The sequence below is a fragment of the Hyperolius riggenbachi genome, chromosome 6 (assembly GCF_040937935.1).
Source record: "Hyperolius riggenbachi isolate aHypRig1 chromosome 6, aHypRig1.pri, whole genome shotgun sequence".
NCBI lineage: Eukaryota > Metazoa > Chordata > Amphibia > Anura > Hyperoliidae > Hyperolius > Hyperolius riggenbachi.
In genome coordinates, this window is record NC_090651.1 from 290,161,179 (window position 1) to 290,174,248 (window position 13,070).

Consider the following 13,070-nt stretch of genomic DNA (forward strand, 5'->3'; position numbering starts at 1 on the left):
TTAGCAATTTGCTTTACTGAATCTTACACGATTCTGCACAATTGGGCTCCTGGTCTCCTTTTGTCTTTTAGATGAACCTGGGGTTGTTACAATCACAGGAACCATCAACATAAATTATTATTATGACATTGCCACACTATGCATTTTGTGCTTGGTATACTTGTCACCCAAAAGGATGTTCTGTGAGCACTTTGGGTGACAGTTTATCCCTAATCTATGTACAGATGAGCTAGTTTGCTCTCTCTGGAGCAACCCATTCTGTCCTATGGAGGGGGGGGGGGTGTCGGGGGGAGTATAATCACAGCAACTATCAGTGAGAGCAACGATAGCTATTAGCTTTCACCTGAATGAATCACAAATGATCATTTTGGAAAAATGAAAATCTAGTGTGTGTGCGTAACTTAGTGAAATGTGCTTTGCAGTAAGGCACAGTAGCTTGTTTAGTTAGATGGAGCGGAAGGTGTTTTTCGTATTTATTTACAAAAGAGAAAAATGATGAGTGTTTTTTTTTCTAGTCCTAACTCAGAATTTTTTTATTTCTGTCCATGATTTTTTTCTAGTTGGATTTCCTTTTGCTCTAACTTTTTCTGATTTTTACCCCAGAGCTTTTAACAAGAAGCAGCAGCAGATGAGCGCGCTGAAGGTTGTACAGAGGAACTGTGCGGCTTACCTGAAGCTGAGGCACTGGCAATGGTGGAGACTGTTTACCAAGGTAAAATGCTAGGAATCTACATGTACTGCTGATTGTGTTTGACCGAAACGCACATATTTTTCAAATTTGGAAGGGAATATAGTGATTGCAAACAACATACAGCTATTACTTCTGTAAAACCAATCTCTCATCCAGTTGGGTAGGGTGGGTGGGAATGTGTTATGTTGGGGGGGGGGGGGGGTTTGTTGTAATTGTTTTATTGTGTTGACTGCATATATCCCGCGTTGCGACCGGCAGACACTGATTCCTGCAGTGTCTCCTGGAAGTTCAGTTTTTCGGTAGATATATCGTGGCAACTGTATCCCTTTGTGTGAGGATGTCATGATTCGGCTGTGTTCCAGTTTCATATCTTATTCATTTTATGTATATAAAAAAATCCAAATAAAACGTGTTTAAAAAAAACAAAAAACTCTCATTGCAGGAAATCTTGATTAAAACAACATTCTTGAGTAGCCAGAAGAGGGAGCCCTTGCTAAGTACAATATAGTACTGTAATTAGTGTCACCAAGCTTGTATGATATTGAAGCAGATTTATTGATGGTGCTGGGTTTCAGTTTCCAAGCATCCAGTAGTTTGGTGATTGGTGGGGTAGTATTATGCCCTGTCCTCGGGTGCCTGGATTGGTTGCATAAATAAGAAAAACACTACAATACATCGCTCATCCAGGGAATGGAGCATGCAAGACGTGCCCACAGAAATGACATATATTTTTAAATCTCAGAAGAGCTGTACAACTGGGCTTGTAAAAGAGATTTCAAAATTGTAGAATGCATTTCAGAGATGTATTTCTGTTTCCACAGTTATAATATGATTATTAATGAGTTTTTATACATCGTTCACGACTTCCACAGCGCTTTACAGAATATATCAAACAGCTCATGTCGCTAATTATGTCTTAGACATGCTTACAATTGAATCCCTGGTTATACTCCAAGGCACGGCGCAACTACGGTCCTCTGTCCGTCCACACCCCCTCTCCCAGCAAAAAATCTGTGTGCCGATAACCCCACCAACCCACTAATCAAATTGAAGATGAACGGAGCCACCTGGAAGAATGGTGAGGGAGCCCACCGAGTACATGAGCTGCACGGTTGTCAAACACTTTAGCCTCCTGTGTTAAAGAGGCCTTAGTTTAGGAGATAAAATGGGTTTTCCAACAACTGGGAAATGCTCTCTGCTTTACTTATTTTGACCACTGAAGTATCTTGTCTTAATCCTTAGTGTAAGAACTTTGATTGCCCTTATTTCTTTTTGGTATACTATTCCTATGAATGAAGTGACCAAACAATGGGTGATGTGACTGAGCATTGTACTGAAGTAATAAAAGTACTGATTCCTTCCACAGGTAAAGCCTCTGTTACAAGTGACTCGGCAGGATGAAGTAATGCAGGCCAAATCAGTGGAGCTGCAGAAGGTGAAAGACACCCAGTTGAAGACAGAGCAGGATCTGAAGGATATGGGCAGCAAATACCAACAGGTGAGATCACAACAGCCTCATCACTTCCTGTTTCTGCTCAGCTACTTGGCAGAAGATGCCACACTTCCTTATATGAATTCTCCCTAATGTAAAATAAACTAGTCATTTAGAGAACCTGCAAGCCTCAATCATAGGTGGGGTGTGAACCTATATGTAGTCTCCAGGTCTCTCTGCTACCATGTTTGGTCCCCTATGCTGGGAAATTTTTCTTGCCTTAGATGTCATACATGTTTTTTGTTCTGATTTTGTTCTATTCCTTTTCCCATTTTTCCATTGTTTCAGGTTCAATTGTCCTGCCTTTTAGGACGCAAACCAACTGTGACATAGTATCTATATTTGTTACCGTAGGGTTTAGCTCAGTATCTAGCATCGGTTTTTACACTTTATGTATTTATTCTTAACTCTATTCTATGCAGTATCCAACTTCCCTGCATTTAATGAATTTCACTTTAAGATCCATACCACACCTATTGCAGGTGATGAGTGGGTGGGAGGAGTTATGGGTATATAGGTGTTTGCTTGACTTTTAGCTTAGACTAAGGACCCTACAGAATTGGAAACGTGGCATTAGTGCCAATAAAACTGCCATGCGTTACCTGCGCGCATCAACTTTACAGCTGTTTAGTGCATAAGAGCCTTTATATCTAGAGCCAGCCATTCTCTCTGTCACTGCATTTTTATTGTATTATACTTCTCCCGGTAAACTCTCGGTAGTATAAGAATTAAAGACAAAAAAATCTTATTTAAGAATTAAAGTATAAAATATCTCGAAAGTATCTTAAAATTCAGTTTACATTTTCGGGGCGTGATCCTTAACCACTGATATCATTACCGTTTATATTATAATAGTTTTATACTGTTATTAGTTATCATATCCTCAGTTACTTTATGCTAGTTATCATTTTGTTTTGTATTTTTTCAATAGAAAAGGCTGCTATGTTCAGCGATAAAATGTGTATTTTTGTTAGCATTTGTTTGTAGAAAGTCACAGCTACAATAACAATTTGTTCCTTTTTTTTAGTTGCAAGAAGAAAAGTCCATTTTGGCAGAACAGCTTCAGGCAGAGACGGAGCTTTTTGCAGAGGCTGAAGAGATGCGAGCAAGACTTGCAGCAAAGAAGCAGGAACTGGAGGAAATCTTACATGACTTGGAGTCCCGTGTGGAAGAAGAGGAAGAACGTAACTTACAGCTGCAAAATGACAAGAAGAAAATGCAACAACATGTGCAGGTATTGTAGCAGCAGTGTCATTACCTCATTTTACATCACCTCTGTCACCCACACACATTGTTTTAGATGACAGGAGTTGTGCCATCCAGACAAATAAAATCTTACAGGCTTGTAATACTTTACAGCAGATGTAGGGTGATTAATTACGTCACTCTTCTTCTAATCCTCTGGTGGGTTGTCACGGTTATTGACCCTTTCCTTTTCCTGTTTCCGGCCTGCCTGTTATCCCAGATGATGTAAAAGAAAGATCCGGGGAGTTGCCCTCATAGGCTGCCCAGTCAATGGAATTCATCACTACAACAACAACATTTGTTAAGGCGGACCCAAACCAAACTTTTTTTAATTCAAAATATTTAGTTGCACCACTCTGACACATACAAAGATAAATAAACACTCCTTCAAGCCTATGAGCATTTCAGTGCAAGCTTTTCACCCTTCCCTTTTCATAACTAGGGTTATACAGGTGGCAGCCATTAGCAATTCCTCCGGACACCTCCTACTCCACAAGTTTGCCGGATTCTGTCCCTGCAATATGAAAGGAAGGGAGGGGTTCCTCCAATAAATGTAAAATATTTTATATTTGTCATCATGCAGCTGAAAAAAGGCTGCTATTTATTATTATAATTTAGAAAATAGATTTTATTTCTGAAATCTTGTATTTTTAATTTGGGTCCACTTTAAAGGCTTTTCTCCTATAGTGCTCAAAGTGCATGGCATGTCTTAGATTAGTTGTTAGTAGCAGGGTGGATTGTATCACAGAGAAAATGCTACCTATCCATACATATCAGACTAAACAGGTGGCTTTCAATCTGAGAAGATCCAAAGGTAGGGTGCAGCATGACAAGAGGCTCTAGTTCCAAAGGTTTTGAGGTGGACCCTGGGGATGACCAAATTATTAGATCCTATTGAGCTTGTGGGAGGTGTGGTGCAGTCCGCAACACATCCTTCAGATTGTCAAGGTCTAAATTGTGTAAAGATTTGAATGTTATTAGGCCAGTCTTGAAGAGGATTCTCCATTTTATGGGTCACCAATGGAGTGAGCAAAGAATCAGTGTTATACTGTACATCTATGGCATGACTTTTTTTAACCTCCTGGCAGGGACATTTGATACTAACTGTAGACAATGCAGGTTTTTATTTGGAAGACCTGTTTAGAGGACATTGTAATCTTCCAGTCATTGTGTGATGAAAGTGTGAAATAGGGATGGCAAAAGTGAAGCATTTAACTGCCTAACACTGACTTCCAATGTTGAGGGCTTCTGTCTTGTCAGTATTTAGGTTCAACCACTTTTCATTCATCCATTCCTTTTGCTCATCTAAGCAAACATTTATTATTGGAGTAGGGTCTGTTAAGCCAGCTTCAAAGGATAACCATAGCTGGGTGTCATTAGCATATCACTGGTAATTCAGCTTGTGGATGACTTTCCAAGTGGTAGTATGTAAATGGAGAATAGCAGAGGAGACAGAATTGAGACCTGGGTCAGACATTTTGTTAACTGTATAGGTTTGGATGAAAGAGATACTGACTGCAAAAACTCTTAAAGCAAACCTGTTGCTAAAGAAAAAACAATTACGTGGGGAGGGGAGGAGGATCCAGAGGCTTCCCACATCCATCTTGAGACCCCTGCTGCTGCCTCAGATCCTCTTACACATCACGGACTTGCTTCCCTTTGTGCACAAACATGGGGTTACTGGGCCTACGCGAGTAAAGCCACACCTGCACAGTAGCACAGAGCCAATCATGGATGAGCTGCTTTGGCTTACTGTGCGGGCATTCACATTGTCACAGTACTGCCACGCTCATACAGGCCGGGGAGCTGGGCCATGAGAACATATGTGACCAGCAGTGCGGGCAAGGAGAACATGGAAAGTTTTTTGAACCTAGATAAAGATCTAACTTTTAGTTTTTTCCATTTTTTTTTATTTGGCGTCACTTTAACCTCCTGGGGGATACAATAATATCGGCAGGGGGCGGCGCAGCACATTTTTTTAAATTTTTTTTTTTTTTTAATCATGTAGCTAGCCTAGTGCTAGCTACATGATAGCCGCTGTGCAGCGGCATCCCCCCACCCCCTCCGATCGCCTCCGGCAATCAAAGCAAACAGGAAATCCCGTTCAGAACGGGATTTTTTGTTTGGCTTCCCCCGTCGCCATGGCGACGATCGGGATGACGTCAATGTCGTCGTGACGTCAGAGGGAGTCCCGATCCACCCCTCAGCGCTGCCTGGCACTGATTGGCCAGGCTGCGCATGGGGTCGTGGGGGGGAGCGGCGCGGCACGGCGGGTAGCGGCGAATCAGCCCGGAGCGGCGGCGATCGGTATATACACGCAGCTAGCAAAGTGCTAGCTGCGTGCAGCAAAAAAAAATTATGCAAATCGGCCCACCAGGGCCTGAGAAATCCTCTGTGGCGGCTTACCCCGAGCTCAGCTCGGGATTATCCCCCAGAGGGTTAAGCTTCTTCACACTTGTTTTTAGATTTTTCTTTCTTTCTTTCTTTCTTTCTTTCTTTCTTTCTTTCTTTCTTTCTTTCTTTCTTTCTTTCACCACTAATATATATGATATACAGTAAGTGTAATGTTCTGTGTTGGTATTGCTTTGCTCTTTTGGAAGAAACCACTCTATTTGGATATGAGTAAATAATAAAGCATCCTCTGTTTCCTCATTGCTGTTATGTTCTTTAGGATTTGGAGGAGCAGTTGGAGGAAGAGGAGGCAGCTCGTCAGAAACTTCAGCTGGAAAAAGTAACAACTGAGGGCAAGCTGAAGAAGATGGAGGAAGATATTCTTCTATTGGAAGACCAGAATACCAAGCTCAGCAAGGTGAGATACCCTTTGTTAATGTGCTGTCAAAGATTATAACAGACATAGCCTGACAAGTAGCTTTAGACCCCATTCACAAAATTCATGGTTATTACTGTGTGTTGCATTAGAATGCATTAGAGTATAGTGAGAATAGAGCACAGGACAGTAGGATTTGGGGCCAAGTCACACCTTGCACTTTGCAATGTAAATATGCAGTGCACTGTATATAAATATATAGTATCTCACAAAAGTGAGTACAGCTCTCACATTTTTGTAAATATTTTATTGCATCTTTGCATTGGACAACAATGACGATATCTAGGATAAAGATAAGAAATAGAGCGCACTCAGAGAACCAGTGGTAGGAAAGGCAGGGATGCCGGGAGTAATCTCACCTTAGAAAGTTGCTGGCACGCCTGTACAGGTTTGTCCAACGGCTGCGCATGTGTCCCTCTGGCAGGGGACCAGGCTTGGCAGTCTCCAGATTCTCCTCCGTAGGAAGGCAGAGCTTTTTGCCTGATGAAAGGAGGGCTTGCCTCCTGAAATGTGCTTAGCAAATAAACCTTGTTATACCACACGGCAGTCGCCATAGCCTTTCTTACATGCACTACTACATTGACAAGTGTTAATCACTACTCCCAATTGCCTGCGAGCTGTTTATACAGTCACACAGAGCAACAGGGAGTTTTGGACATCCCCATTACTGCAAAACACTTTGCACTAGCGCAACCTGCCATAGCCTGTGGTGCAGCCGCATAGTGTGGAACTTGCGCACAGTCCAGGCAGAGACCTGCAAAGATACAACCATGGATTCCAGCCCTGCCTTCCTAAGGAGGAGAATCTGGACACTGCCAAGCCTGGTCCCTGGCTAGAGGGACACATGCGCAGCCGCTGGACAAACCTGTACAGGCTTGCCAATAACTTTCTAAGGTGAGATTACTCCAGGCATCCCTGCCTTTCCTACCACTGGTTCTCTGAGTGCGCTCTATTTCTTTATCCTACATTTCACGACCACTGAGGTGGATTCTTAAAGAGCAGCACCATTACACAAGCCTCACTGCTCGCTCTTTATAGCCATAGAAGTATCTACCTATACCATTGCAACACTGAAGATATGACACTTTGATGCAATGTACCAACGACAACGTTGAGGAGGAGCACCACAAGGTGAAAACTTTAGTGTGCCACGACCTCCAATCATCAGAACATCAGATAAGATCGGCACCACTCCAGATGTAGTAGTATCAAAGCTCTTTTATTACATCAAAGTGATGGCTTCAGCAATAACAGACGCTGTTTCGGGCCATGCCCTTTCTCAAATTGCAATAGCCTCAAATAACACACAAGTGAACATGCCTTTGAATAGCCCAACCGAAGTAAAAACACCAATAGGCGTCCTACTGGGTGGAGTATGTGGCGGACCTGATGGGGAACTTACAAATAGTATGCAAAACACATTTCTAGCAATCACCTGTGGTAAAATTCAAACAGCCCAATCGCCATTGGGATGTCATCTGGAGTGGTGCCGATCTTATCTGATGTACTTTGATGCAATGTAGTCAGTATACAGCTTGCATATCATTGTAAATTTGCTGTCCCAGCAAATAACCATTAATGGCAAAAAGAACACAGGCCAGGCACGATCTTCTCCACTGCTAGTTTATTGCTGAGATGCGACCATCATCACAACAGGGTGATGCATTGCGTCTTGTGCAGTCAAAATGATGTGCAGGTGGAAAGAGGTGGATTGCTAGAGGGGCATTCATCATGCATCATCCCTGTTCCTTCCTCTTCAATTTGCCCGAGCACATCCTGCCTGAAGCTGCTTGCCCAGAAGGGTGAAGATAGGTGAGAGAAACATCATTTATTTGCTGAATAGTCAATCAATTACCCCTTGCTGGGAGCCACGCATCACTTTGCTTGTGTGTACAGACACAACTATGTCTAAACCACTGGCAACAAAAGTGAGTACACCGCTAAAGTGAAGAATGTAAAAATTATGTCCAAATAGATTCGATAGTGTCACAAGGCCTTAGGTGTGGCTGGAAAAGTAGGTGTATATTTTTTGAATAAAATTAATAATGTGAATTTTAAAAAAAAAACTTTATAACTAAGCAGATTTCTCCACCAGAATGATATTCTGACTAATGTCTTTGTTACAGGAGAGGAAATTGTTGGAAGAATGATATTCTGACTAATGTCTTTGTTACAGGAGAGGAAATTGTTGGAAGATCGGATAGCTGACTTTACTTCTAACATGGCTGAAGAAGAAGAGAAAGTAAAGAGTCTGAACAAACTCCGCAACAAATATGAGGCTGTCATTGCAGATATGGAAGGTAGGAAGAACCTTCATGTGTACCATGTGACATCCAGGCACATAAGAGATGTCTGTTTTGTTTTGTTCATTTGTATAATATTGCGTTTTCAGACTTATGTTGGACTCAGCATATTTTTTAGTTTATACATATAAAAAAATGGGACTTTCAGGACAGAGGAAAGTGTGAAGTGTAAATGTGACTGCATGGTATGCTCGTAACAAGATAACACACACTACGTAGATAGTATATTATGAGATTTGTATTGCTGCTTACTTTGCAGTTTACGTGAAGCGGACTTTGTCGGGGGGGACTGTTACCCAGAATGAAACTAGTGGGCAATGCTAAACTCAACTCAAATACAAAATGTGTCATGAAGAAATGCTACAAAGACACCAGTGCCACTTCAGAATGATACCAGGTCATTTGTGTTTGCCATGCCTCCCTCATTATGTGTCTGTCTGTGCTATGCCCCTCTGCATCCTGGTGTACAGGCTCACCATCATTATTTACTATGGCGAGACTCTGCCCCTTTCTGCCATTTTTGGTTCGTCAAATGACCTGCCAAATACGACCTCTCCTGTGCTGAATAAGCACATATTTACTAGCCTATTTTTACAGTCAAAATTCTGGTTTCAATTTTTCTAACGGATCACCTGAAAGGAAACTTGTTATCTTTCTGAAGTGGCATTAAAAGAGTAAGGCTGTGTAACTTACTAGTTTTCAGCACCATTAATCTTTTTACTGGAAGCACTTAGTAGAGCCTTACAGGTGAGGGTAGGTAAGACAGTGTTAGTTTTAATGTACATTTCTGATTGCTGAATGAGTTACTTTGAGTTGCTGAAATATGCCTAGAATTAGGCCTATACTATTAGGTTTTACAAGGTGTTCCTATATACCTTTGTTTTACCTTTTTGATACTGCCAGGTGCCTTCAGGTCAGTCATAGCAGTTTGTGCTATCAGCAGTTGTTGGCCGGATGTGTAGTAACAACTTGGCAGTACTGTTTTGTAAGTTGCTAGTCTCGGTTAAACTGACCCTTTTTATAATCTTTAAATGAATCGCAATTTTATTACTCTGGTCAGTGGACAATAAATATAATTGTAATGTGCAATGAGGTTCATGGTGTTTATTTCATTTAATCTTACAGATCGTCTGAAGAAAGAAGAAAAGGGCAGACAGGAGATGGAGAAAATGAAAAGAAAGCTTGATGGGGAGACGTCTGACTTACAAGATCAGATTCTGGAGCTTCAGCAACAGATTGAGGAACTAAAACAGCAGTTGGCACGAAAGGAAGAGGAGCTCCAAGCAGCACTGGCACGGTAATTATTGGAGAACCAGTGACGGAACATTCAACATGATTGAGATTGAGAACATTAATTGTAATTTTTTTGTGGTCACTCTTTAGAATTGAAGAGGAAGCAGCTCAGAAGAACAATCTTCTAAAACAACTTCGGGAAATCCAGTCTCAAATGTCGGAATTTCAAGAAGACTTAGAGTCAGAAAAGGCTGCGAGAGCCAAGGCAGAAAAGCAGCGGCGGGACCTGGGGGAGGAGCTGGAGGCGCTGAAGTCTGAGCTGGAAGACACCCTAGATTCTACAGCAGCACAGCAGGAACTTAGGTGAGGTTTGGCCTAATTTCCAGTGGAGGACAGCTAGATCCAACAATACACAGATTCTGATTCGAAATATCAGACACTAATAAACGTACTGGGAGGAAATTGGTAAAATATTCTACAATATAACTTTTATTGGAAACATCTTAAAATCTGGATAGGAGCCGATACTAAATAAATAGTGACTTAAACAGCAGTGGGTAGGAGAATGGTCTGAGAGCGTAGACCCTAGTATTACTAGGGGATAACTCCGAAACTCACGCTGCTTCAATTGTAAAAATTTACTTAATTCCAATAGTAAAATATTGGTAATCTTTACCGATATTTTACTATGTCTTAACCTAACCCTACTCTCACACTGAACCCTCCCTCTACAGATGCCTAACTCTAAGACCTCCCTCTACAGATGCCTAACCCTAAGACCTCCCTCTACCAGTGCCTAACCCTAAGACCTCCCTCTATTGATGCCTAACCCTAAGACCTCCCTCTACCAATGCCTAACCCTAAGACCACCCTTTATTGATGCCTAACCCTAAGACCTCTCTCTACCAATGCCTAACCCTAAGAGTCCTTTTACACTTAATCAGTTGGTATACGTTACTATGCGTTGCTGCGCATTTTTTCCATAGCAGTGCATTGTGAAAAAGGTTGCCGTTAAACCACATATAGTGTGAACTGTGTCATAGGAAAACATGGGCATTACTTTGAAAATCAGTTTTTGTTCAGTTTTAACTGAGAGCAACTGATTAAGTGTAAAAGGGGCCGAAGATCTCCCTCTACCGCTGCCTAAAAGTGGGCACTAACGATCCAATTTCTAGCGAAAAATCATTCGAGCAATCAGAAATTCTGTTTGGAAGTGAAATCGTTCACTACACTATCAATGAACCAATCTTTCCATCTTATCTATCACAACCAACTAGAAAATCCAAATTTTGTATCAACGAAAATTCAGACGATGGTTTGTATAATCGTTTGTAACCGATTGTGCTCATCAAGAGAGATTATTTACAACCAATCCAATCAGAATTTCTAAACGCTTGAACGATTTTTCGCTAGAAATTGGACTGTTAGTGGCCACCTTAACACTTTACCATTCCCCCTCCCCATCTCCAAACCTTAACCTACGCCCCCTGGCACAAAGCCGTGATTTGTGCTCAGGAGTACCCAAAAAATTGCAGGTGCCGAGGCATGCCGGTATGCAAATTGCAGCATTGCATATGTAATGCTGCAGTTTGCATACCGGCATTCCTTGGTGCCCGCAATTTTGTCTGGCGCCTCAGTGCACCCAAATTTCCCTTCTTTACTGTGGCCTTTTTTCCGTGAGGGCTCCTGTGCACTTTTTTCCTGTTTCATTGCATAGCTGTCAGGGTGACATTTTGGCTTCAATAGTGTGTGAGACTCACATCATAACAAGCCTGCAACCAGAGAAGTCTGAACAGGATGCATAACTACAAATTATCAGGCCCAATTGCAGTATATTGGTGGGACCCGTACCAGAAACCATGGTTCTAAGCGAAGTAAAATCTATCCCATGATTTCTGAAAATAACCAATAAATCATCCCAGCTTTCTGAGGTATTTGAAGTTATTGACACTAGCTCTACCACATTCAACTTTCTGCCTTCTTCACTGCACAGTATTTACTACCGTTCTGGCCCATATATATTTTCATTGGACAGCTGTAAATTAGAAAGTATTTTAAAGGTCAAGGAAATTTGATTTCTTTGGAGTATAGAAAAGGAACTACTGGAGAAATCATGTTTGTATTAGAAAATAGAGGTACAATAGAGATACATTGACACAACCAAGAACTAGGTGTACAGAAATTATCATATTCTGCGGGTAGATAGCATAGAGCTTTTAAAACATTATGTATCCTAATTTGCAAACTCTGTCTAATGCTTAGGGCAAAACGTGAGCTGGAAGTGACCGATCTGAAGAAGACAATTGAGGAAGAAGCAAAAGTTCACGAATCTCAGGTTGTAGAAATGCGTCAGCGTCACACGCAGGCTCTAGATGACCTGTCAGAACAACTGGAGCAAACACGCAGAGTATGTAAACACTTTAACCTCGAAAACTGCCATTCCAGCGCAGGAGACTTGGGCACAGCAGTGAGTAACTTCAGCACCACCAGAAGACGGAGCTGAAGTTACTTATAAAACACTATAATTCGGCCTCCAGCTATTGCTGGAAGCCGAATTATTTCATTCCCCACCAACCATGGTGGCCTGGAGTGGAAATAGTATTTAAAATGAATAGGAATTTGTGCAGGAGCAAGATAAGCTATACAGGCTCCTGCGCCCAAGTCTGCTGCGCCGATTCCTCTCGTACGCCTTTAACCTTGTTTTTTGTGATATAAATATGTTTGATTCTTCAGAGCCCTTTGATTACTTTGAATATTGAGATTGTGTAAATAAGAAAGTTTTGTTTTGTGGAATGAGATTGTATTACATGAGGTATTTCTAGTTATTGTAGTCTGCTTGTGCCAAATTATGTTTCTTTAACGTAAGTAAACCTGTAAGGAAAAAAGTGCTCCTGGGGGGTCCTTACCTCAAGAGAGGGAAGCCTCTGGATCATAATGAGGCTTTCCCTGTTCTCCTCAGGCATCCAGATCCAGCACTGGCTCCCCCGAGCAGCAGGCCCGGATTTACATCACAGGAGCCTATAGGCACGGATGTTCTGGATACCTAGACTTCGCTCTCCATGAACCTACAAACCCCCAACGAACCGCACCGCGAATGTGCTGACTGCCATTTCTCCATTACTTCCCTCTCCTGCCCGTCATAGGTAGCTACAGGTGCCCCTTAGTATTAGGTAGTCAGAGGTATTAAGTAGCTAGTGGTGCCCCAAACTGAAGGGAAAACTCATGACTGGAATGCTGAGAGCTGAGTGGGTAACCTCTAATTTACGCTTTGCTTGGAAC

The 13,070-nt window shown here is 41.9% G+C and overlaps 1 protein-coding gene across 8 annotated transcripts in view; it reads left to right on the forward strand.

Moving 5' to 3' along the window:
* LOC137521582 (myosin-10-like) overlaps positions 1-13,070 on the forward strand; it is a 273,744-nt gene that overhangs the window by 224,213 nt on the left and 36,461 nt on the right. For all 8 annotated transcript variants that reach the window (XM_068241013.1, XM_068241012.1, XM_068241015.1 and 5 more), the window contains 8 exons: positions 604-712; positions 2,058-2,189; positions 3,211-3,417; positions 6,100-6,237; positions 8,432-8,555; positions 9,684-9,855; positions 9,942-10,154; positions 12,054-12,198. In XM_068241013.1, the coding sequence (XP_068097114.1) occupies positions 604-712; positions 2,058-2,189; positions 3,211-3,417; positions 6,100-6,237; positions 8,432-8,555; positions 9,684-9,855; positions 9,942-10,154; positions 12,054-12,198 (1,240 nt within the window). The remainder of the gene's footprint in view (positions 1-603; positions 713-2,057; positions 2,190-3,210; positions 3,418-6,099; positions 6,238-8,431; positions 8,556-9,683; positions 9,856-9,941; positions 10,155-12,053; positions 12,199-13,070) is intronic.